This window comes from Geotrypetes seraphini, chromosome 11 (assembly GCF_902459505.1).
Source record: "Geotrypetes seraphini chromosome 11, aGeoSer1.1, whole genome shotgun sequence".
Classification (NCBI taxonomy): Eukaryota; Metazoa; Chordata; class Amphibia; order Gymnophiona; family Dermophiidae; genus Geotrypetes; species Geotrypetes seraphini.
Window position 1 is genome coordinate 121,926,781 of NC_047094.1, and position 22,027 is coordinate 121,948,807.

The window sequence follows — 22,027 nt, forward strand, 5'->3', positions numbered from 1 at the left end:
TGTCCATGCAATGTGCAGCGGCAGCAAAAAGGGTGAACAGAATGCTAGGAATGATAAAGAAGGGGATCATGAACAGATCGGAGAAGGTTATCATGCCGCTGTACCGGGCCATGGTGCGTCCTCACCTGGAGTACTGCGTACAGCACTGGTCGCCATACATGAAGAAGAACACGGTACTACTCGAAAGGGTCCAGAGAAGAGCGACTAAGATGGTTAAGGAGGAGCTGCCGTACAGCAAAAGATTAGAGAAACTAGGCCTTTTCTCCCTCGAACAGAGGAGATTGAGAGGGGACATGATCGAAACATTCAAAGTACTGAAGGGGATAAACTTAGTAGATAAGGACAGGTTGTTCACCCTCTCCAAGGTAGGGAGAATGAGAGGGCACTCTTTAAAGTTGAAAGGGGATAGATTCCGTACAAATGTAAGGAAGTTCTTCACCCAGAGAGTGGTGGAAAACTGGAACGCTTTTCCGGAGTCTGACATAGGGGAAAACACCTTCCAGTGATTCAAGACAAAGTTAGACAAGTTCCTGCTCAACAAGGACATATCCTGTTAGGGCTAGTCTCAGTCTCATTTAGGGCGCTGGTCTTTGACCAGAGGGCCACCGCCTGAGCGGACTGCTGGGCATGATGGACCATTGGTCTGACCCAGCAGTGGCAATTCTTGTTTTTATGACATAGGCAGGCTTTGGACATTTCCAATGCGATCTTCTAAATAGGGTTCAGGGATTCTATTTTTGCTTTATTTAGCTCAAAATATATTTAATAATCCACCACATAAAAAGGGCACATCAATACAAACATATTGCATGCTAAACCTACTTGTTTTCTGGCCAAACAGCAATGTTGTTTGCTAATTAGAGCACATGAAAAACACAGCTTTAGGTTTCTTGATCAAAAACAACCCTTTTTTTTCTCACTAAACAGTGCTCCAATGAACACATTCTTCAAAGAGATGCAACCACATCCGACGGCACAGTGCGCAGCAGCTGCTAAGAAAGCAAATAGAATCCTAGGCATAATCAAGAAGGGTATTACAACAAGGACGAAAGAAGTTATCCTGCTATTGTATCAGGCGATGGTGCGCCCGCATCTGGAATACTGCGTCCAATATTGGTCTCCGTACCTTAAGAAGGATGTGGCATTACTCGAGAGGGTTCAGAGGAGAGCGACACGTTTGATAAAAGGGATGGAAAACCTCTCATACGCTGAGAGATTGGAGAAACTGGGTCTCTTTTCCCTGGAGAAGAGGAGACTTAGAGGGGATATGATAGAGACTTATAAGATCATGAAGGGCATAGAGAGAATAGAGAGGGACAGATTCTTCAAACTTTCGAAAAATAAAAGAACAAGAGGACACTCGGAAAAGTTGAAAGGGGACAGATTCAAAACGAATGCTAGGAAGTTCTTCTTTACCCAACAAGTGGTGGACACCTGGAATGCGCTTCCAGAGGGCGTAATAGGGCAGAGTACAGTACAGGGGTTTAAGAAAGGATTGGACAATTTTCTGCTGGAAAAGGGGATAGAGGGGTATAAATAGAGGATTACTGCACAGGTCCTGGACCTGTTGGGCCGCCACGTGTGCAGACTGCTGGGCATGATGGACCTCAGGTCTGACCCAGCGGAGGCATGGCTTATGTTCTTATGCAGGTACAGTAAGTACTGAGCATCCCAATATTAAGCAAATACATTCATTGTGTCCGGGAAAGAGTAATTTGTGTTATGTGTAGTACCCCCAATGATTTTGAACAGTTGGCACCTGTGTAGTTTAGAAGCAGAATCACTAATGTACCATTGGGCACCTTAGGCCTATCTCCCTAGAAGCGGGTAAACTATCTATAACGCATCTTTTAGGTCCCTCTGCTTAGGCCTGGAGCGCTTCTCATACAAACCAGACTGACTCTCCCTGAAAGGCCGACGGTGGCGCCTGCCCATCAGTCCTTCCACAACCCGGAGCAGTCAGGCCACTCGCCCGCTCTCTAGGCAGCTACACTCTGGGACACCACGCGACCGCTTGTCCCTTCCCGCCTTTTTCTCGCCTCGCGCAATCCTACTAACCGTTGTTCTGCGCATCGTTTGTCTAGGAAGCGCGCGTCACTCCGCTGCTGTGTGCAGTCGCACGAGCGCGTGAAGCCGTCAAAGTGAGAGGTGGGAGCCGCAGAGCTGGAGCCGGCCGGAGGCCCCGGGTATCCCCCGCCGAAATCCGGCACCTCTCGGGGAGCCGCCGGGAATCTTCCGGTACCCCTCACAGCTTCTCAGAGCCAGGGAGATTCGCGCGGAATCTCTTTGCGCAAGTCGGAGCCACTCGGGGTCTCCCTGAACAGGAAAGCTGCCCTTGGAGTATCGCTTCGACGGAAAGAGCCGCTCGGTATCTCACTCAGTCGACCCCGGCCTCTGGCGGTGTCTCGGAACCGCAGCCAGTCCCTCGGTATCTCCCTTAGCAGAAAAGAGCCGCTGGGCATCCAGAGCCGAACGCAGCAGTCGTGTGTGACTCGGGCCGAGCCCCTCGGTGTGTCCCGGCCGCAGCCCCCCTGTGTGCCTCGTTCCGAGTCCCTCAATATCCTTCGAAGCAGGAAAGACCCCCTGAGTGTGAGTCGCGTCCGGGCCGAGCCACTTGGCGTGAGCCGCACCCGGGCTGAGCCCCTGAGCTTGGCTCGGACTCGAGCTGAGCCCTTGAGCGTTCCTCGGTGCAGGAAGGAGCCCTTAGGGTTGTCGCGCGTAAGGAGCTGGGAGCGGGCTTGTGCGGCTCCTAGCTGCCTCCCGTTGAAGCCCGTTCCCTCCAGGTCCGAGTCGCATGAAAGCACCATCTCCCTGAGACGGAAAGACCCCCTCGCTGTCTCCTTAAATCGTAAGGCAACCATCGGAGTTTCTCTGTCCAGGAAAGAGCCTCTGGCGGTTTCTTTAGGCAGAAAACAATCTCTTAACATTTCCCTGAGTCGAGAAAAGCCTCTTAATATTCCCCTCAACAGAAAGGAATCACTGGGGATTTCGCTAATCAGGAAAGAGCCCCTGTGCATTGCTCTAAACCGAAAAGAGCCTCTTAGGATTACCAGAAAGGAACCACTTGACGTGATCCGGCGGCGTGGGGAACGCCTTGGTGTGATTCGGAGTCAGGTTGAGTCTCTTGGCCTAATTCGGAACCGAGTTGACCCCCTCGACATTCCTCTGAGTTGGACAAAATCCCTTTGCGCGCCTTTGAGTCGAGTAGACACCCTAAGTGACAGTCAGAGCCGAACAGAGCAGGAAAGTATCTCTCTGCATCTTACAGACTCCCTGGGTCGCCAAAGAGCTGGTTCCGTTTGTTTATGCCAGCATCGCCGGCCTTTTTTGGTGCCCAATTCAGGGAATTGGCGTAAAGCAGATACTGGGAGGAAACTGACACGAAAGTGAGGAGGCATCCATAGAAAAGTACTTCACTGCTGAAGAGATTAAATTGCTGTATATGGAATCAAGTGTGGTTAAAAGAGCAAACTTTCCCAAAGACTCAAAAGGTAATTCACACCCCAGAAACACAAAAATGGAAAAAAAAACCAACCACTGTAGTATATTTTGCCCTAAAAGTATTATTCAGTAGACTATTTTTTCCATAGGTACCGAATGGGGAAATGTCCCTTTGGAATAAGGCCCTAAAGGAGAAAGCTATCTGACATCTTCAGCAACATAACGCCAAACAAAGACTGGCAACCACAATTTTAGGTATATACAATTTTTTATATTAAAAAATAAGTTTACGTTGATAAAAAATTAGAAGCAAGTAAACCAATCAAGAAAATTAGGAATAGAGAATGACACGGGGACAAATGGAAATCTAGCTCCATCCCCATCCCGTCCCTGTGAGTTCTGTCCCTGCTCCATTCCTGCAAGCTCTGTCATATGCACAAACCTCAAACATGTTAAAATCATGTGTTTGAGACTTGTAAAGATGAGGACAGAGCTTGCAGTGATGGGACATGGACAGAATTTGCGGGGGATGGCGATAGATCCTGTGTCATTATCTAGTTAGGAACAAATGTTTTACAAAAGTACTACTAAATAACGACATAAATTCTTTGGCAATTACTTTTCCTGTTACATCCACTCCAGAGTCATTACAACAGGTTTTTCATTCCAACCTACGAACCTGGTGTTGCAGAAATCCAACACTTTTTTCTCACTGCCCCTCCCACTTGGCAGAACAGCCCCATACAGTTTTCATTTCTGCAAACAAACCATGCAGAAGTCTTGTTTCCTTTCTTATTTTTTTCTAGTTCTGGAGTCCCTTTGAAGGGTTCCCTGACGGAAAGGATGCAGTTCTATGATGCCTTACTGCTGCTCCACGGGGTAAGATTTGAGTGGACTTGAGCCAGCCTGCTGTGTGCTGTCTTCAGAACTTATGGTCCATTTGGAGCGTGCTTGCCTTCTGACCTTGTTAGAGGTTTAAGAGCAGGTTGGATGTGCCCTGTGTAACAGCCCTCGGAGTATCAAGGTGCAGACTGCTTTCCCCTGCCCCTGGTCGTATAGAAAGATTCCATGGGGGGTGGAGGTCTTGGATGAGATCTGTCCAACCTGCAGCTCAAAGGTCCTGAAGGTTCTGTTTGGAGACAAGCGGAGGCAGAAAATCCCTTCCCTTCATTTTACCTGCACAGATAGAGCTGACAGGCAGGCACTGTGGAGACTGTAAGTACAGCTCCATTATTTCCTATGGGAGAATTGAGGGGTGTCTGAAATGGGATTTTCAGCCATTTTGGGGGATAGAGGTCGGGTATTCCACCCCCAAAATCAATGGTTTTTGAACTTTTGGGAAGTCTTCATGAGGTGTTTTAGATCCAATTTTTCTGGCGGCAGCCATTTTTTATTTTTATTTATCTAATTTTCAACTTTAAATTTCTGTGTCACAACTCCTCGATTTTGTTGCACCACTGAAGATGTGAATTCATGTATAGATTGCACTGGATTTCTGGTGGAAGATTGTCCATGTGCTGCGTTTTGCGAAGGGAGAGGGCAGGAGCTTCGAGCCTCGACTCTTCAGGGTCTTCCAGGACTAGGGAGCCAGGTTGGATCCGGGATGTGGGCAGAAAATGTCGCCCAGTTTCTGGCCTTAACGTGAAACGCATGTGTACAGAGAGACCTTTCATGGCCCTTGTCTGGGTCTTACAAGAGCCCTGACATGTGGCTTTTCCTCAGAATTTGTTCAGCTTGTGGAGAGCATATCTCATGGACCCAATAGAACTGTCGTGCACTCTGGATGATCTGGATACCGTTTTCAGTACGGTTAGCCAGCTAGTCTAGAGCCCCAATATGGATGATGACTCATGTTTGTCGGCTGTTCAAGTTGGTTTCTCTCCATCATTTCATTGCGTTCTCCATAAAAGAACTGAACTTGGAAGGCTCAACCTTTCACATTTCAATGTACCGTCATGAGTCATAGAAACATGATGGCAAATAAAGGCCAAATGGCCCATCTAGTCTTCCCATCTGCAGTAATCATTATCTCTTTCTCTCTCTGAGAGATCCCATGTGCCTATCCCAGGCCCGGGAGACTGTTCCATGCATCTACCACCCTTTCTGTGAAAAACTATTTTCTTAGATTACTCCAGAGCCTATCACCTCTCAACTTCATCCTATGCCCTCTCATTGCTAGGTTTCCTTTCAAATGAAAGACTCAACTCATGCACATAGGTATTTAAACGTCTATCATATCTCCCTCCTTTTCTCCAAAGTACTGTATAAAGATTGAGGTCTTTAAGTCTGTCCCCATACACCTTATCACGAAGACCACACACCATTTTAGTTGCTTTCCTCTTTACCAACTACATCCTTTTTATATCTTTTTGAAGGTGCATCCTCCAGAATTGTACACAATATTTTAAATGAGATCTCACCAAAGTCTCATAAAGAGGCATCAATACCTCCTTTTTTTCTACTGGCCATCAGTGCTCCCTCTAAGCGGGCGGGTGTTGTGAGCAAACTTTTTTCGTTGTGCGCTAAAAGCCAGCAAGTTATGAGCCAACTCGCCCGATTCTCCTCTAGCCGCCCTGCCATCTGCCGTACGCCGTGCGCTGTGACGAGAAACTTGTGCGCAGCGATGTAATATTTTGTGCGCCAGCGCACGCCAGCGCAGCTTAGCGGGAACACGTCACCTCTCCCTATGCAATCTAGCATCCTAGCTTTTGCCATCACCTTTTCAATCTGTTTGACCACCTTAAGATCATCACATATAATCACACCCAAGTCCCGTTCTTCTGTCGGGCACACAAGTTCATCACTGCCTAAACTATACTGTTCCCTTGGGTTTTTGCAGCCCAAATGCATGACCTTGCATTTCTTAGCATTAAATTTTAGCTGCCAAATTTCAGACCATTCTTCAAGCTTTGCCAGGTCTTTCTTCATGTTATTCACACCATCCGACATGTCTACTCTATTGTAGATTTTGGTATCATCCACAAAGAGGCAACTTACCCAACAACCCTTCAGTAATATAATTTATAAAGATGTTAAAAAGAACAGGCCCAAGAACAGAACCTTGAGGCACATCACTGGTAACATCCCTTTCCTCAGAGCGATCTCCATTGATCACTACCCTCTGTCGCCTTCCACTCAACCAGTTCTTGACCCAGTTTGTCACTTTAGGACCCATCCCGAGGGCACTCAGTTTATTTACTAGACGTTGTGTGGAATACTGTCAAAGGCTTTGCTAAAACTGCAGTGGTGATGTCCAAGATACCAAGTCTTTAATAAGCAATCATAAAAAGTACATAAAAATGTATAAAAATATATAATCATAAACAGTTTGTATCCAAAAGGATTGACACAGTCTGTGTTTCGAAGAAACACACCTTCCTCAGTAGAAGCATTCATGTCTGCCTAGCTGCTCACTGCTGATTCCAGTTGTTATCCATCAGGTTTCTTTGTATTGACATACTCTAGGACCCCTGAGGAAGGAGTGTTCCTTCGAAACACGGACTGTGTCAGGTCCGGGTTCATCAGTCCTTTTGGATATAAATTGTTTTATGATTACATATTTCTATACATATTTTTATGTACTTTTTATGATTGCTTATTAAAGACTTGATATCTTGTACATCATCACTGCAGTTTTTTTCCTTTGTCTTTCGACTTGCCATTTCACTGCAGTTCTGTTGGATTCTTTGTAAAATCTAAATACACCACATCTAGCGTACATCCTCTATCCAATTCTTTGGTCACCCAGTCAAAGAAATTGATCAGATTTGTCTGACAAGACCTACCTCTAGTGAATCCATGTTGCCTCCGGTCCTGTAATCCACAGGATTCCAGAAACTTGGTCATTCTCTAGTTAAGAGAAGAGGGAAACTCTGGAGAGTTTCTTTAGGCTAAGACCATAGCTAAACTTTATCCCATGGAACTGGATTTTCAGCAGCTGTTTGAACAGCCAAAGGTGGATTTGGTGGTGGCTCAGGTGACCAAGCGCACTGCCCTCTCCATTGAAGGATTCTCAGGATCGCAGGATAGACCTGGTTCTGAGGAAGCTTTTTGAGGTAGCTTTTTGGGGTATTACTAAACTAAACTAAACCTTAGGTTTGTATACTGCGTAGAGCTCGGCACAGTTTACAGAGTTAGGATAGAAAGGAACTACAATGAAGGGTTATAGGAGAGGAACTAAAGATAGAGAGGGACAAGGGTACCAGAGAGTGGGAGGTGATTAGATTTTTTAAAAGAGCCAAGTTTTCAAGTGTTTGCGGAAGGATTGGAAGGAGCTTGAATTTCTGAGCGGATATGTGAGGTTGTTCCAGAGTTCTGTGGTTCTAAAGGGGAGGGATATTCCAAGTTTTCCTGCGCGGGATATTCCTTTTGTAGAGGGGGATGATAGTGTCAGTTTTTGGGAGGGTCTGGTGGAGTTGGGGTTTGAGGAGTTTCAAAAGAGTGGGATGACAGGAGGAAGGATGCCATGTAGGATCTTGAAGGCTAAGCAGGCACATTTAAAGAGGACTCTGGAGTGTACTAGAAGCCAGTGAAGCTTGGACAGGAGTGGGGAGATGTGATCGAACTTGCCTTTTGCGAAAATAAGCTTAGCCGTGGCATTCTGAATTAGCTGAAGTCTATGGAGGTTTTTCTTAGTTAGGCTTATATAGATGGAATTGCAGTAATCCAGTTTAGAGAGGATGGTGGATTGAACAAGGACGGCGAAGTGAGAATGATGAAAGCATATGAAGGCTAAAGAAGCATTTTTTTACCAAGGAGTTGAGGTGATCATTGAAGGAGAGAGAGGAGTCTATGACGATGCCTAGGACTTTGCTTGAAAACTCAAGCTGAAGAGTGGGGCCAGAAGATAGTGGGATGGAGGTGGGTAAATGATCTGATGTTGGGCCAAGCCAAAGTAATTTTGTTTTGGATTCATTCAGTTTCATTTGTACAGATTGGGCCCAGGATTGGAGGTTTATTATACATGCGGATATGTTCTCAGCGAGGTTAGTGAGGTTCGAGTCGGTCTCGAGGAGGATGAGGATGTCGTCAGCGTAGGTGTAGAGAGTTTCAAGGGGGGATAGATGAAGGAGTTTCAGAGAGAACATGTAGATGTCGAAAAGGATAGGAGAGAGGGGTGAGCCTTGCGGGACTCCACATATCGGCTTCCAGGGGGGGATGAGATACCGTTTATGTTAACGGTGTAGAAGCGGAAGCGAAGGAATTTCGAGAACCAATCTAGGACTGTGGAGCTTATGCCTATTTTGGAGAGTTGGAAGATTAGGATATCATGATGGACGACGTCGAAAGCAGCGGAGAGGTCAAATTGTAGAAGAACAGCGAATTTGTTGCGAGAATGGAGGTGTTGCACCTTAGAGATTAGTGAAGCCAATAGGGATTCGGTGCTGAGGTTGGGTCTGAAGCCAAATTGGTGGGGTAGGAGAATAGAGAATCTTTCTAGGTAGGATGAGAGTTGAGTGGATATGATAGATTCTAACAACTTAGTTAGGAGGGGAATGTTTGCTATTGGACGGTAATTTGATGGTATGGAGGGGTCAAGGTCAGTCTTTTTCAGTACAGGGGTCAGTGCAATATGTCCCATATCAGAGGAGAAAAGGCCCGATGTTAGGGCAGAGTTTATAAGTTTGGTGAGGGAGGCGATGGCCTGTGTAGAGATATTCTCAAATAGATAGGAGGGGAAAGGATCCAAGGTACACTTGCAAGTTTTTAGTTTGAGGCAGAGTTTGGAGACTTGCGATTCGGAAACAAGCTCAAAGACGGTCCAGGATCTGTCGGCTGGAATGGGATTGGAGACAGGTAGGGTGGGGTTGAGGTCAGTAGAGGCCAGGGAGTTGTAGGAGACTAGGTGGGAAGGAGCATCTTAGGGTGGTAACCTTTTTATTGAAGAATTTTGCTAGGGCATCGGCTGATAGAGATGAGGGGAGCAAGGATGGGTCTGTTTTTGTAGTTAAGGAGCGCCAGATGTTAAACAGCGCACTGATCTGGTTGTTGGATCTGGAGATCTTATCTCCGAAGAAGTTCTTCCTGGCTTTTTTTAGTATTGAATTGTAAAGTTTAATATTGACTCTCCAGGTCTGTCTATCTGAGGGGGATTTAGATTTTTTCCATTTGCTCTCCAAAGCGCGACATTTCTGTTTCAGTTCTCTGTGAAGCGGTAGGTACCAGGGGGCCTTTCGGGGGTAGGAGGTAGTTTTAATAATAATAACTTTATTCTTATATTCCGCCAACAATCTTGCGACTTCTAGGCAGTTTACAATGAAGAGAAACTGTACAGACAGCAAATTACAGAGTATAGCATTGAACATCTAGTGATAGTAACAGGAGAGTTACAGGGTCTGTGTATTACACGGTTTCACAATGAGTAGCATTATACAGTCGACGATATTCAGAGCATAAGTAGGAGAAGAGAAAGGAGATTGCTCTTTGAGTTACAAAGGTGCAAGACTGCGAAGGTGAAAAAGATAACATAAGATGTTGATGAGAAGTAAGTTGTTAACTTGGTACATTTGAACGAAGGACGGGCACCAGTGGGAAAAACTGGTAACAATTAAAGATGGAAATTTTGGCAGAAGAGGGTAGACGGACTCCTTGGGATGGGAGGAGGCTCTGATTTTAGGGGAGAAGTCTGGTTAGGTTATAAATTTCTTAAACAAGGTGGTTTTTAGTTATTTCCTAAAGATACTATATGATTCTCTGGCGGCATCAGTGAAGTAGCCTGTCCAAGTTTGCAGTCTACCTGCTTGGAATTTGAATGTTCTATCAAAGAAGGTACGATATCTACAGCCTATGATATTTGGGTAGGTAAAGAGGTTACGGTTTCTGGTAGGCCTAATAGAGGAGTGGAATTTGAAGTGAGGTAGTAGGTAGCTGGGGGCCAGTCCCCAGATTAGTTTATAGCAGAGGCAGGAGAATTTGAATAGAATTCGTGCTTCAATTGGTAACCAATGAAGGAGTTTGTAGAATGGACTAACATGATCGCTCTTCTTTAGTCCGAATATTAGACGGATGGCCGTATTTTGAACTATTCTCAGTTTTCTCACATTTTTTTTAGATATTCCCAAGTAGACAATGTTACAGTAGTCCAGGGTGGATAAAATCAGTGATTGCACCAATATTCTGAAGGATAGCGGGTCGAAGTATTTTTTTATGGTTTTCAGTTTCCAAAGGATGAAGAAGCATTTTTTAGTCACCGAGTTTATGTGCTCGGTCAGGGTCAGGTGGGTATCCAGGGTGACTCCCAGTATTTTTATGGTTTTTAGTATTGGGTGATCATGGCCGTTTACATATATTGTAGTTGCGGAGATTTTCTCGTTTGGGCTAGCAAGGAAAATCTTTGTCTTTTCTGAGTTTAATTTCAGTTTGAAGTTTAAAGTCCATTTTTCTATTTCGAGCATGATGGAGGAGATATGTTTTGAGTTGGTTGAGGTCACATTTGTTATTGGTATTAGTATGGAGATGTCGTCCGCGTATATATAATAAGTTAGGTTAAGCTTTTGTAAAAGGTGGCCTAGAGAAGAGATGTATATATTGAACAAGGTGGGAGATAGGGGGGATCCTTGTGGGACTCCCGAGGGGCTTTTCCAGGGTTCAGAATAATTTCCTTCATGGACCACTTGATAAGATCGTTTGGTTAGGAAATCTTGGAACCAGGTCCACACTCTTCCTGATATTCCCATTTCGTTGAGGCACCTAAGCATAGTTTCGTGGTCCACGAGATCGAAGGCACTGCTGAAGTCTAACTGTAGGATCAAGGCGCTGGAACCTTGATTGAAAAGGTCGTATAGATGGTTAAGGAGAGAGCCTAGGACTGTCTCGGTGCTGAATCCTTTTCTGAATCCAGATTGGTGGTCATTTAGGAGAGAGTACTTATCTAAGTGATTTACTAATTCTAAGTTGACCAGCCCTTCCAGCATTTTGGTGAAAAAGGGGGTGCTTGCTATGGGTCTGTAGTTGGACGCCAGTGTGAGCGAGATCTTCTGGTCTTTGGGTATGGGTGTGATTAGGATGTGTCCCATATTTTCCAGGTAGGTTCCGTTTTTGAGAGAGTAAGTTGCCCAGTTAAATAGGTCCCTCTTAAATTCTGGTATTGCATCTTGCATGATCTTAGACGGACATTCATCTAGTAGACAATTTGATTTGGAGTATTTGTTGAAGAGTGCAAGGAAGTTATTCCAATCTGGGGGCTCGAAGTGGTTCCAGCTCATATCGCCTTTGGATTCACTACTCTGCGTTTTGAGGTTGAATTCAAGATTGGGTGGAGGAGGGGGTATTGAGGCTCTGAGGTCGGTGATTTTTTTCCTAAAGTGGTTGGCTAGGGTGGAGACCTCTGGGATTTGATTGTGATGGTTCTGTAGTATCTGTGTGGTGTCTGTTATTTTGCTTACTAGTTAGTGGATATTGGAGCAAGGGAGTTGTAGGTGGATTCGGAGAGGGAGATCCAGTTGCGCCAGTAGATTCGGAGTCTGTAGGCTTAGGGTTGGAGGAGAGTAGGTTGAGGAATTTGGACCAGAATAGATTGCTCGAAGTTTTTTTGCGGAAGGTTATGGAATGAGAGGGGTGGGATGGGGATTCAAGATGTGACATGAAAATGGGGAGGCAGGTAGCCCCTAAGAAATGGTCAGACCAAGGGACTTGTTCCCAACGAGTGTTGTCGGTTGAAGTTTTGAAGGCGGTAAGATCGAGGAAAGTGGTGAAGTCTAGTGTGTGCCCTTTTTCGTGGGTTAGAGAAGGGGTGGGTGAGGGGAAACCTAGAGAGGTAAGGAAGTTGTTAAATTCAGTCGTGTCCTTGCTGTTGGTGTCGTCAAGGTGGAGATTAATATCACCAACGATCAGTAGTCTTCGAAATTTAAGGAAGGCGTTTGTTATGGCCTCAAAGACGAGATTGGAGGAGTTGGTCCAAGGGATAGGTGGGCGGTATAGTAACAGGATGCCCAATGGGTGGATGCAGAGTTCATCATTGACTGAGGCAAACATATATTCTAGAGAAGCCTTCCTTAAATTTCAAAGACTACTGATCGTTGGTGATATTAAGGCAGCTGTAGCTGCATTCTTCGTAATGTGTGTTTGTCACACTAAGTTGTGCCATGATCCATCAGTGGAGGATGATGCCTTTCCCCAGCTGCTGCTAGAATGGGTGGATTACGTAGTAGATCCTTGTATGACCTTATTCGGGTGTTGCAGCTTATGCTGTTTTGGCTTGCAGAATGCTATGGATCCACCACTGGACTGAAGATTCGGCCTCCAAAGCAACTCATCAGGCTTCCTTTAAGGGTCAAATGCTCTTGCAAGGGACTTGTGGCAAGGGACTATCCCAGTGTGGCAGATCGCCAACCTAAGTCCCTTCCGGATAACAAGCCTCGGTTCTCATGCCAGCACCTCCTCTAAGAAGTCATAATGATGCCAGGGTCTCAGCCACAGCTCCTTGCATTGGAGGGCGGTTGATGGTGTTCCTGCAGGAGTTGGAACAGATCTTTTCAGACCAGTGGGTGCGTGACATCATACGGCAGGGACAAAAAATAGACTACTTCCGTCTTTCCAGCGGGAAGACCGGAGAAGGTGCTGAAAGTCAGGAAGACTCTGCAACATCTCTTGGACATTCAGGCTGTAGAATCAATACCGGTAAGTGAATTCGGCTCTGGCAGATATTCTTTATACTTCATCGTGTCAAAGAAGGGCTCAGAAGACTGGAGACCCATCCTGGATCTTATGTTGGTCAATGCATTTCTATGAATTCCGCGCTTTCGCATGGAAACAGTGCATTCAGTCATTGTGGCAGTGGCTCCTGGAGAGTTTCTGGCTTCACTGGATCTGACAGAAGCCTATTTGCATATTCCTATTTTCCCCAGGCACCAGAACTATCTGAGATTTTACATTCTTCAACAGCGTTTACAGCCCTGCCCTTTGGGTTGGCAGTGGTCCCCTGCACCTTCACCAAGGTGATGATGGTGGTGGTAGTGGTGTGCAGCAAACAACACAACAAATGTGACCAATTGATACTCAGTCTGTTTAATTGTATTTGACTCGACACGATTGTATTTCGGCCCATAAGAACCTGCCTCAGGAGTCTTGTGAAATCATGACAGTTAAGACATGCAAATTCACAAAATCTTTCCAATCATCTTATGAAACACCACTCTTTTGTAAACTGTAATGTGCTGCTGGCTGTAGAAATAAAACCGAAACTGCTGCTCGAAAAACCAGCGTGTGCTACTGGTAGTGGTGTATCGGCAGAATAGGAGTTCTGGTTGATCAAGGCACCGTCCAGACTTGAGTATGAGCAGACGGTGGGTGGTGTCTCCTACAGCATTTGAACTGGAATGTAAACTTCAGGAAAAGCCAACTAATTTCATCTCAGACATTGGGCTACCAGGGAGTTCGGTTCAACATGTTCCAAGGCCAGCTCGCTGGGGCAGCTTTTTCTGGTTTTGGGGCCTGTAAATGGTGACTGTTCTATACGTAAGGATGCGGAGGCCCTTCAGCCTAAGAAATGCAAAGTAGACTCATCACAAGGTGACTCAGCGCTCCTTGGGACAGATGCCATCTGAGACTTCTTGAAGTTTTTGTGGAAAGCCTTTCACGAGAGCCATTCTCCTGTGCAGTCCCGCTATGCATCGGACTTAGCTCATCAAGGCATAGCCTCCGAAGACACATCTTCACAGTCTGCTGCGGCCCTAGAATTGGGAGACCTCTCTCCAGGTGATAACGGATGTTGAGGGTAACTTTACTGACCCCTTATTTTTTTTATGGATGCTACTCCCATGGCAGGGGACCGTACATTTGCACTTTAGATCCTATTTTGGCTTTAGTTCCTGGGGATGATACCACAGTTCTGTGTTTATTTTAAGTCTACTGCCTTACCGGATCTCATATCGGAGTCTCTGCATGAGCTGAATTTGGATACACAGCTGGTTCCTTCTACAAGTTCAATTTCAATTTATTTGATATACCACAAATAATAAACCGGGGTAAATCTAAGCGGTTTACAATAAAATGTTATTTAAAAAAAAGAAAATAAGAACAAAAAATAAGAAGGGGAAAGGGAACAGAATATACAACACAAAATTCCAACAAACAAACAAATTTGAGAAATGAGGAAAGGAAAGAAAAGGGTAGGTTACAATAAAAATGAAAAGGTGGAGAAAGGGAGAGAGTAGAACAAATAAGGTAGGAATAAAAGAACATATTTGATTTCTGCCCACACATGTTGAGATGTAATCAGGAAGACCAAAGAAGGAGAAATTGCTTGTGATTATGACTGCCTGTGTGGAGTGAGGATTTAGTCATTGGCGTTTCCCTGGTATTCAGGCATTAATGTCTTGATTTTGGAGTAATGGGATTCTCCTGAAGGTCTCTCAAAGTAGCGAGAGCCATGTTCAGGCTGTATCCTATGGAACAGGAGTGTCAACAACTTTTTAGCCTAAAGTGGATTCCTTGGTTGCTCAGGTCACTAAGCACACCTCTCTTCTGAGCAAGGGTGGTATGGTGCTCAAATATATGCAAGATCGCAGAGTGGATGTTGTTCTCAGGAGACTTTTTGAGGCAGTGGCTTTGGGAATCAAAGCTGACTCGGCGACATCCTTTGTCACTTGTGCTTGTCCAGACTACGTATGTTGGAGAATGAGAGAGATGATTCCCCCCTTCCCCCTGCTACCGTGTTTTCCTGAAAATAAGACTGTGTCTTATATTAATTTGGGGTTCAAAAAAACGCACTAGGTCTTATATTCAGGGTAGGTCTTATTTTTTCATGTACAGTGATCATCTTTCCCTTCTTCTTCCACCCCAGTTCTTCCTCTTTCCTTTCTCTCCCCCACATGTGCATCTTTCCTCCCCTCTCACTTATCCCCTTGTACCTTCCCTCTGCATCATCTTTCTATCCCTCCTATCCCCCTTTGCAGCAGAACCCTTGCCCAGCCTCTATCCCTCCCTTCCTTGCAGCTTCAGCAGAACCCTTGAGCAGCCCCCCGCCCCGCTGCGTAGACGAACCACCGCTGACCATCCCATCTTTCTATCTCTCCCATCCGAACCTCGCCGACTACGAGACCTACATACCTCCTTCCACAGAGTAGTGTCGGCAGCACTCTAAACAGGCTGCTTCATGGCCTCCCGCCAGGGTCTTCCGTGCGCTGCGTTGCTGATGACATCATCAGTGATGTGGCAGAGGGAATGCCCGCTGGGGAGAAGGCCGCGAAAGCAGCATGTTTAGAGTGCTGTGGAGGGAGGTAGTAGGTCTCATGGTCGGAGGGTCGACAAGAGGGAGAGATGGAAAGATAGTCAGTGGGGGGTTCGGCTGCGCAGCGGAGGCAGAGGGAAGCACTGCTGCCAACGAATTCAGGGACTAAGGCTTATTTTTGGGGTAGGTCTTATTTTCGGGGAAACATGGTAATTTTATTTGGTGTGGATTATGTAGCTGACACTCTGTATGACATACGGGTCCTGGGTAAAGCATCAGCTTATTTCATTTCTGCTCGTAGAATGCTCTGGATATTCCACCTCTAAAGCTACTCTGGCCAGACTCCTTTTTAAGGAGCAGCTTTTATTTGGAAAAGGCCTGGATGATGAATTACATGGTAGAATGTCACCCTAAGACCCTGCCTGAAAGTAGACCCAGAATTAGAGAATGACAAATTTGTCCCTGTTCCCGCAGGAACTCCAATTTCTATGTCCCGTCCCCATGAGTTTTGTAGCTGTCCCATTCCTGTAAGCTCTGCCTTAACCACACAAGCCTAGAACACTTATGCTGTTTGAGGCTTTTGCTGATGAGGATGGAGTTTGCAAGAATGGGGCAGGGACAGGAAAATAACTCACGGTGACGGGACAGGAAAATGAGTTACTGTGGATACAGGGAAAAATTTGTCCCCATGTCATTCTCTACCCAGAATCTCTAGAGAAGGGGTGGCCACACTTTTTTGGCTTGCAAGCTACTTTTAAAATGCAAGCTACTTTTAAAAAGTCAAAATGACCTACCAACAATAAAATTTTAAAAAACACAAAGCACACTGTACGCAGAGAAAATGTTAATTATAATTTATATTTGGTATTTTTTTCAAAGAGGTCAGGGCAGATGACTTTAAAATATGCAATGTCATCTCAGTAACAACTATACAAAAATAGACAAATATACTCTCTCCCCTTTTACTAAATCGCGATAGCGGTTTTTAGCGCAGGGAGCTGCGCTGAATGCCCCGTGCTGCTCCCGATGCTCATAGACTCCCTGCACCAAAAACCGCTATTGAAGTTTAGTAAAAGGGGGCCATAGTGCAAAATATAGACAGCAGATATAAATTCTCAAAACGGACACATTTTGATCACTAAATTGAAAATAAAATCATTTTTCCAACCTTTGTTGTCTAGTGATTTCATAAGTCTCGGTTGCACTTCCTTTTGACTGCATCCAATATTTCTTCCCTTCTTTCTGCTTCCTGCATGCTTCCTCTCCTCCAGACCTCATTCCATTCCCCAACCAACATCTCTCTGTTCCTCCATGAGTCCAACTTTTTCTTCTTCTCCCCTGCCCCCCTCCCCTGTCTTTCTTTCTCTCCATGCCCCCCTTTTTATCTCTTCCTGCTCCCTTTTTATCTCTTCCTGCCCCCTTCTTTCTTTCTCTCTCTTTTTCTTCCTGCCCCCTTCTTTCTGTCTTTCTCTCTCCCTGCCCCCTTCTTTCTGTCTTTCTCTCTCCCTGCTCCCCCTTTCTGTCTGTCTTTCTCTTTCCCTGCCCCCAAGCCACCACTGCTGATTTCTCCCTGCTTACCCGATGCCGCAAAAGCCAGGCCTGTGCAGAAGCGCCAGGCCCACAAGCCTTCCCCCCGACGTCAATTCTGATATCGTAGAGGAAGTTCCAGGCCAACCAGTGGCTGGCCCGGAACTTCCTCTCCAATGTCACAATTGTTGTCAGGGGAGGAGGGGAGGTGGGAAGGCTTATGGGCCCGGCACTTGTGCAGTGGCTGCACACGCATGGCTTTTGCTGCGTCGGGGAAGCAGGGAGAACATAAAGGCAACGCGAGCCTATCATGGATGCGATCAACTCACGTTGCCCTTGCGATCTACTGGTCGATTGCGATCGACCTTTTGGGCACCCCTGCTCTAGAGGCTCAGGGTGCTCTAATTTTTGTGACTCCAGGCGCGCTTGACAATATTCCAGTTCTACATTGCAGAGATTCTCCCAGGGCTGCTGGCAGAAGTTCTCCAGATCCAGGCGTAACCAAGCCTCTGCTTCCTGAACTCCATTTCCCAAGAAATTGCAATGACTCCAGGCTGAAGGAGACCCTTCTTCCTATAGGGAGCAGGCTATTATCTTTATTGAAATCTTCTATATTGCTACTAACGACTGGGGAGTCAATTCAGAGTAGTTTTCAAAGACATCTGTAATGGATTTTCCAGTGCAATAGAAACATAGAACATAGAAAAATGACGGCAGAAAAGGGCCATAGCCCATCAAGTCTGCCCACACTAGTAGCCCTCCCCAAACTACCTTCCAAGTGGTCACTCTCTGATGGTATCACCTCTACACTACCCTCGTAGAGATCCGAAGCAGGCATCCCATTTTTTCTTAAAATCTTGTACGCTGTTGTCCACGATTACCTGCACCGGGAGCTCGTTCCAATGGTCAACCACTCTTTCTGTGAAGAAATACTTCCTGGTATCCCTATGAAATTTCCCGCCCCTGATTTTCAGCGGATGTCCTCTTGTGGACGAGGGTCCTTTGAGAAAGAAAATATCATCTTCCACCTTGATGCGACCAGTGATATACTTAAATGTCTCAATCATGTCACCTCTTTCTCTACGTTCTTCGAGAGAGTAAAGCCGCAATTTGTTCAGCCTATCCTCGTACGAGAAATCCTTGAGCCCCAAGATCATCCTGCTGGCCATTCGCTGAACCGACTCAACTCTCAGCACATCTTTACGGTAATGTGGCCTCCAGAATTGCACACAGTACTCCAGATGAGGTCTCACCATGGTTCTGTACATTGGCATTATGACCTCCTGCTTCCGGCTAACAAAATTTCTACGAATACAGCCCAGCATTTGTCTAGCCTTGGATGAAGCCTTCTCCACCTGAATGGCAGTTTTCATATCTTCACTAATGATCACCCCTAAATTCCGTTCTGCTGCAGTCCTAGCCAAAGTCTCACCATTCAGTGTGTATGTTCTGTTCGGATTATTGTTGCCGAGGTGCATGTCCTTGCATTTTTTCGCGTTGAAGCCCAGCTGCCAGGTTGTGGACCAATATTCCAGTAAGAGCAGGTCTTGCTTCATGGTGTCGGACAAATCATTTTTACTTACAGTGTTACATAATTTGGCATCGTCGGCGAATAATGCAATTTTACCTTGAAGCCCCTGAGTCAGGTCTCCTATGAATATGTTGGAAAGGATCAGTCCTAGGACCGAGCCCTGCAGCACTCCACTGGTCACCCTCGACGTTTTTGAGAGGGTACCGTTAACCAACACCCTCTGAAGTCTACCACTTAGCCAGTCATGGACCCATGCAATTAGCGTTACCCCTAATCCCATTGATTTCATCTTGCTCAATAATCTACGGTGGGGGATGCTGTCAAAAGCTTTACTGAAGTCCAAGTACACGACATCCAGGGACTCTCCCAGGTCCAGCTTTCTAGTTACCCAGTCAAAGAAGCCGATAAGATTGGATTGGCATGACCTACCCTTGGTGAAACCGTGTTGGTGGGGATTGCGTAGTTTCTTTTCGTTCAGGATCGTGTCTAATTTATGTTTGATTAGTGTTTCCATGAGCTTACTCACAATCGAAGTGAGACTCACCGGTCTGTAATTTGCAGGCTCTGCCCTGCAACCCTTTTTGTGCAGAGGAACTACGTTAGCTGTTTTCCAGTCCAAAGAGACTTTTACCGTACTCAGGGAGAGATTGAAGAGTACGGCTAACGGTTCTGCTAGGACGTCACACAGCTCTCTGAGCACCCTGGGGTGCAGATTGTCAGGTCCCATGGCTTTGTTCACCTTGAATTTTGAGAGCTCGCCGTAGACATCCCTGGGTGTAAACTCGAGGTTCTGAAACGGGTCTTCCGAGTTATGCTTCTCCTGCAACTGTGGGCCGGACCACGGCACCTTTCAGGTGAAGACTGAGCTGAAGTACTCATTTAGTAGTTCGGCTTTATCCGTGTCTGATTCTGTATAATTCCCGTCAGGTTTTCTAAAGCGTACAATCCCATCTGTGTTTCTTTTTCTGTCACTAATATACCTGAAGAAAGATTTGTCCCCTTTTTAGATGCTCTTGACTATGTTTTCTTCTACTCGAAGTTTGGCCTCTTTGACTGCCAGTTTAACAGCTGTAGACTTGGCCATATATTTTATTTTAGCCTCTTTTTCCTCCTAGCGTTTGTAGGAAATGAATGTTCGCTTCTTTTCTTTAACGAGGTCTGATATCTCTGCGGTGAACCATTGAGGTCTGTTGTTTTTTTGCCGTTTACTTACCAATTTTATGTAGTGGTTTGTTGCTGCGTGTAGGGTAGATTTCAAGGTTGACCACATAACCTCTACATCATCGGTCTCCGCTTTGTGATGCAGTGCCCGATGGACAAAATCTCCCATGCGTTTAAAGTCAGTGCCACGAAAGTTGAGTACTTTTGTTGTCGTGCTTGGTCTAGAGAAACCTTTTTTGAGGTTGAACCATACCATGTTGTAGTCACTGGAGGCTAGCTTATCACCTACCGAGACCTCCGAGACGCTTTCTCCGTTGGTGAGTACCAGATCCAGTATTGCCTAGGCCCTAGTAGGTTCCAATACCAATTGTTTGAGTCGTATTCCCCTTATGGAGGACAATAGCCTTCTGCTGCCGCTGGTAGACACTGAAAGTGTGTTCCAATCTGCATCGGGCATATTGAAATCCCCTAGCATATTGAAATCCCCCCGTAAAGTGATATTCTCAATGTCGTCGATTAATTCTATGTCCTTGTCTTCCAGTTGTCTTGGAGGTCTGTATATTACACCAAGGTACAGGCATTTTTCATTGCCTCTGGCTAGGTTAACCCAGAGGGATTCCCCGGTGTACTTGACATCTGTGATTCTCGTAGTTTTGATGCCTTCTTTGGTGTATAGTGCCACCCCTCCTCCTACCTTGCCCTCTCTGTCTTGACGGAACATGTTGTAACCCAGTATAGCCATATCTCACCCATGAGAGTCCGTGAACCAAGTCTCAGAAATTGCTACAACATCCAGGTCAGCAGTCATTATTTCGGTCTCCAATTCCAGAATTTTATTGCCTAGACTGTGTGCATTAACATACATAGCCCTCCATACCCTGTGACTGCTAGGATCCTGAGCTGATGTGGCACCTAAAGAATTGTTTACAAGGTGAGTACTTACCTCGGGCACAGAAGTGGAGTAGCGACTCTCCTCCTCCGGATAGTTATTTACTATACTGGTACCCTCCCCCAACTTACCTAGTTTAAAGCCCTATGAAGCAGTCGGGCTAATCGGTGTCCGAAGACGTTCTTATCTCTACTGATTAGATGGAGTCCGTCTGGTCCCTGAAGTGCCTCTCCATGGTTTAGGAATCCGAAGTTCATCTCCCTCATCCCTGGTTCTTCCCTTGCCTCTAACTGGGAGGATCGAGAAGACCACCTGGGCTCCCGCACGCTTCAGCTTCTCACCCAGGGCTCCAAAGTCTCTAGGGATATTCTCCGGGGTGTTCCTGGCAGTGTCGTTCGTTCCGATGTGGATGTATATACAGGCGGTGACATTTTGGATCCTGGCTCCAGGCAGGCAGCAAACCTCCCTTGACTGCATATCCGGTCTGCAGATTGGTCCTTCGGTGCCCCTCAGCATGGAATCCCCAATGGAGGGAGTCGATCAGATGTCTCCGGAGCTGGAGCCATGGGTTGGACCTCATCCTCCTTGTCATCGGCTGTCTCTTCCTGTAAGATCTGGAATCTAATCTTCTGGGTGAGTTGAGGGGTTGATGTAGAGCTTCCCTGTTGGTGAGAAAAAGAAGAAGAAGGTGAAGAAATTGAGAAAAGGGGGGGGGTCTCCTGTGCTTACCTGTGGAGGAGGTTACCAGCTGCCAGGAGTCTGTGTCCTCAGCCTTTTCCTGTACCCCAAACGTTGGTTTTGAAGCTGAAGGGTTAGGCGTCGTGAGGGTGGTTACGTCCTGGGACAGTTCCTGGATGACTGTCAATGAAGGCCTCATCCTCATGGATGCTTCTCAAGCGCTTCACCTCCTCCCTTAGGTTCCTTAATTCCTGCAAAATGTCTTCATCCAGCTGGTCCTCCCCTTCTGTCTGCGTGGAGACTGTAGTGTACTACAGGGGGATGGCCCCTGTCTGTACAGAGACCTCTGTCCATCATCTTGGGTCCTCCTGCTGCACGCAGGCCGTGACCACCTCCTGAGTCCTCCCGGTGGCTGGAATGCTTGTTTTGATTGTAGTCTTGGCGCTTCTCATCCTCTCTGCCATATTCAAGTTGTGCCGCGTGGAGCTGCCTATTTGTAAATAGAATAGAAAATTGAGAAGATTAGAAAACTCTGTCTTAACAGAGAAGTTTGACCTGTCTGCAATTAGGCTCTTCTCAAGGCTCTTCGCAAAGGTGCTCTCGCTAAGGCGAACGGCTGCGCGTCGTTGGC

General features: G+C 46.1%; 1 protein-coding gene across 1 annotated transcript in view; it reads left to right on the forward strand.

Annotated features, from left to right (window-relative positions):
* LOC117368877 overlaps positions 1-22,027 on the forward strand; it is a 126,004-nt gene that overhangs the window by 8,641 nt on the left and 95,336 nt on the right. Inside the window, exons 3-4 of the mRNA XM_033962622.1 lie at positions 2,162-3,491; positions 3,591-3,696. Coding sequence (XP_033818513.1) covers positions 2,162-3,390 — 1,229 coding nt within the window. The 3' untranslated portion in view covers positions 3,391-3,491; positions 3,591-3,696. The remainder of the gene's footprint in view (positions 1-2,161; positions 3,492-3,590; positions 3,697-22,027) is intronic.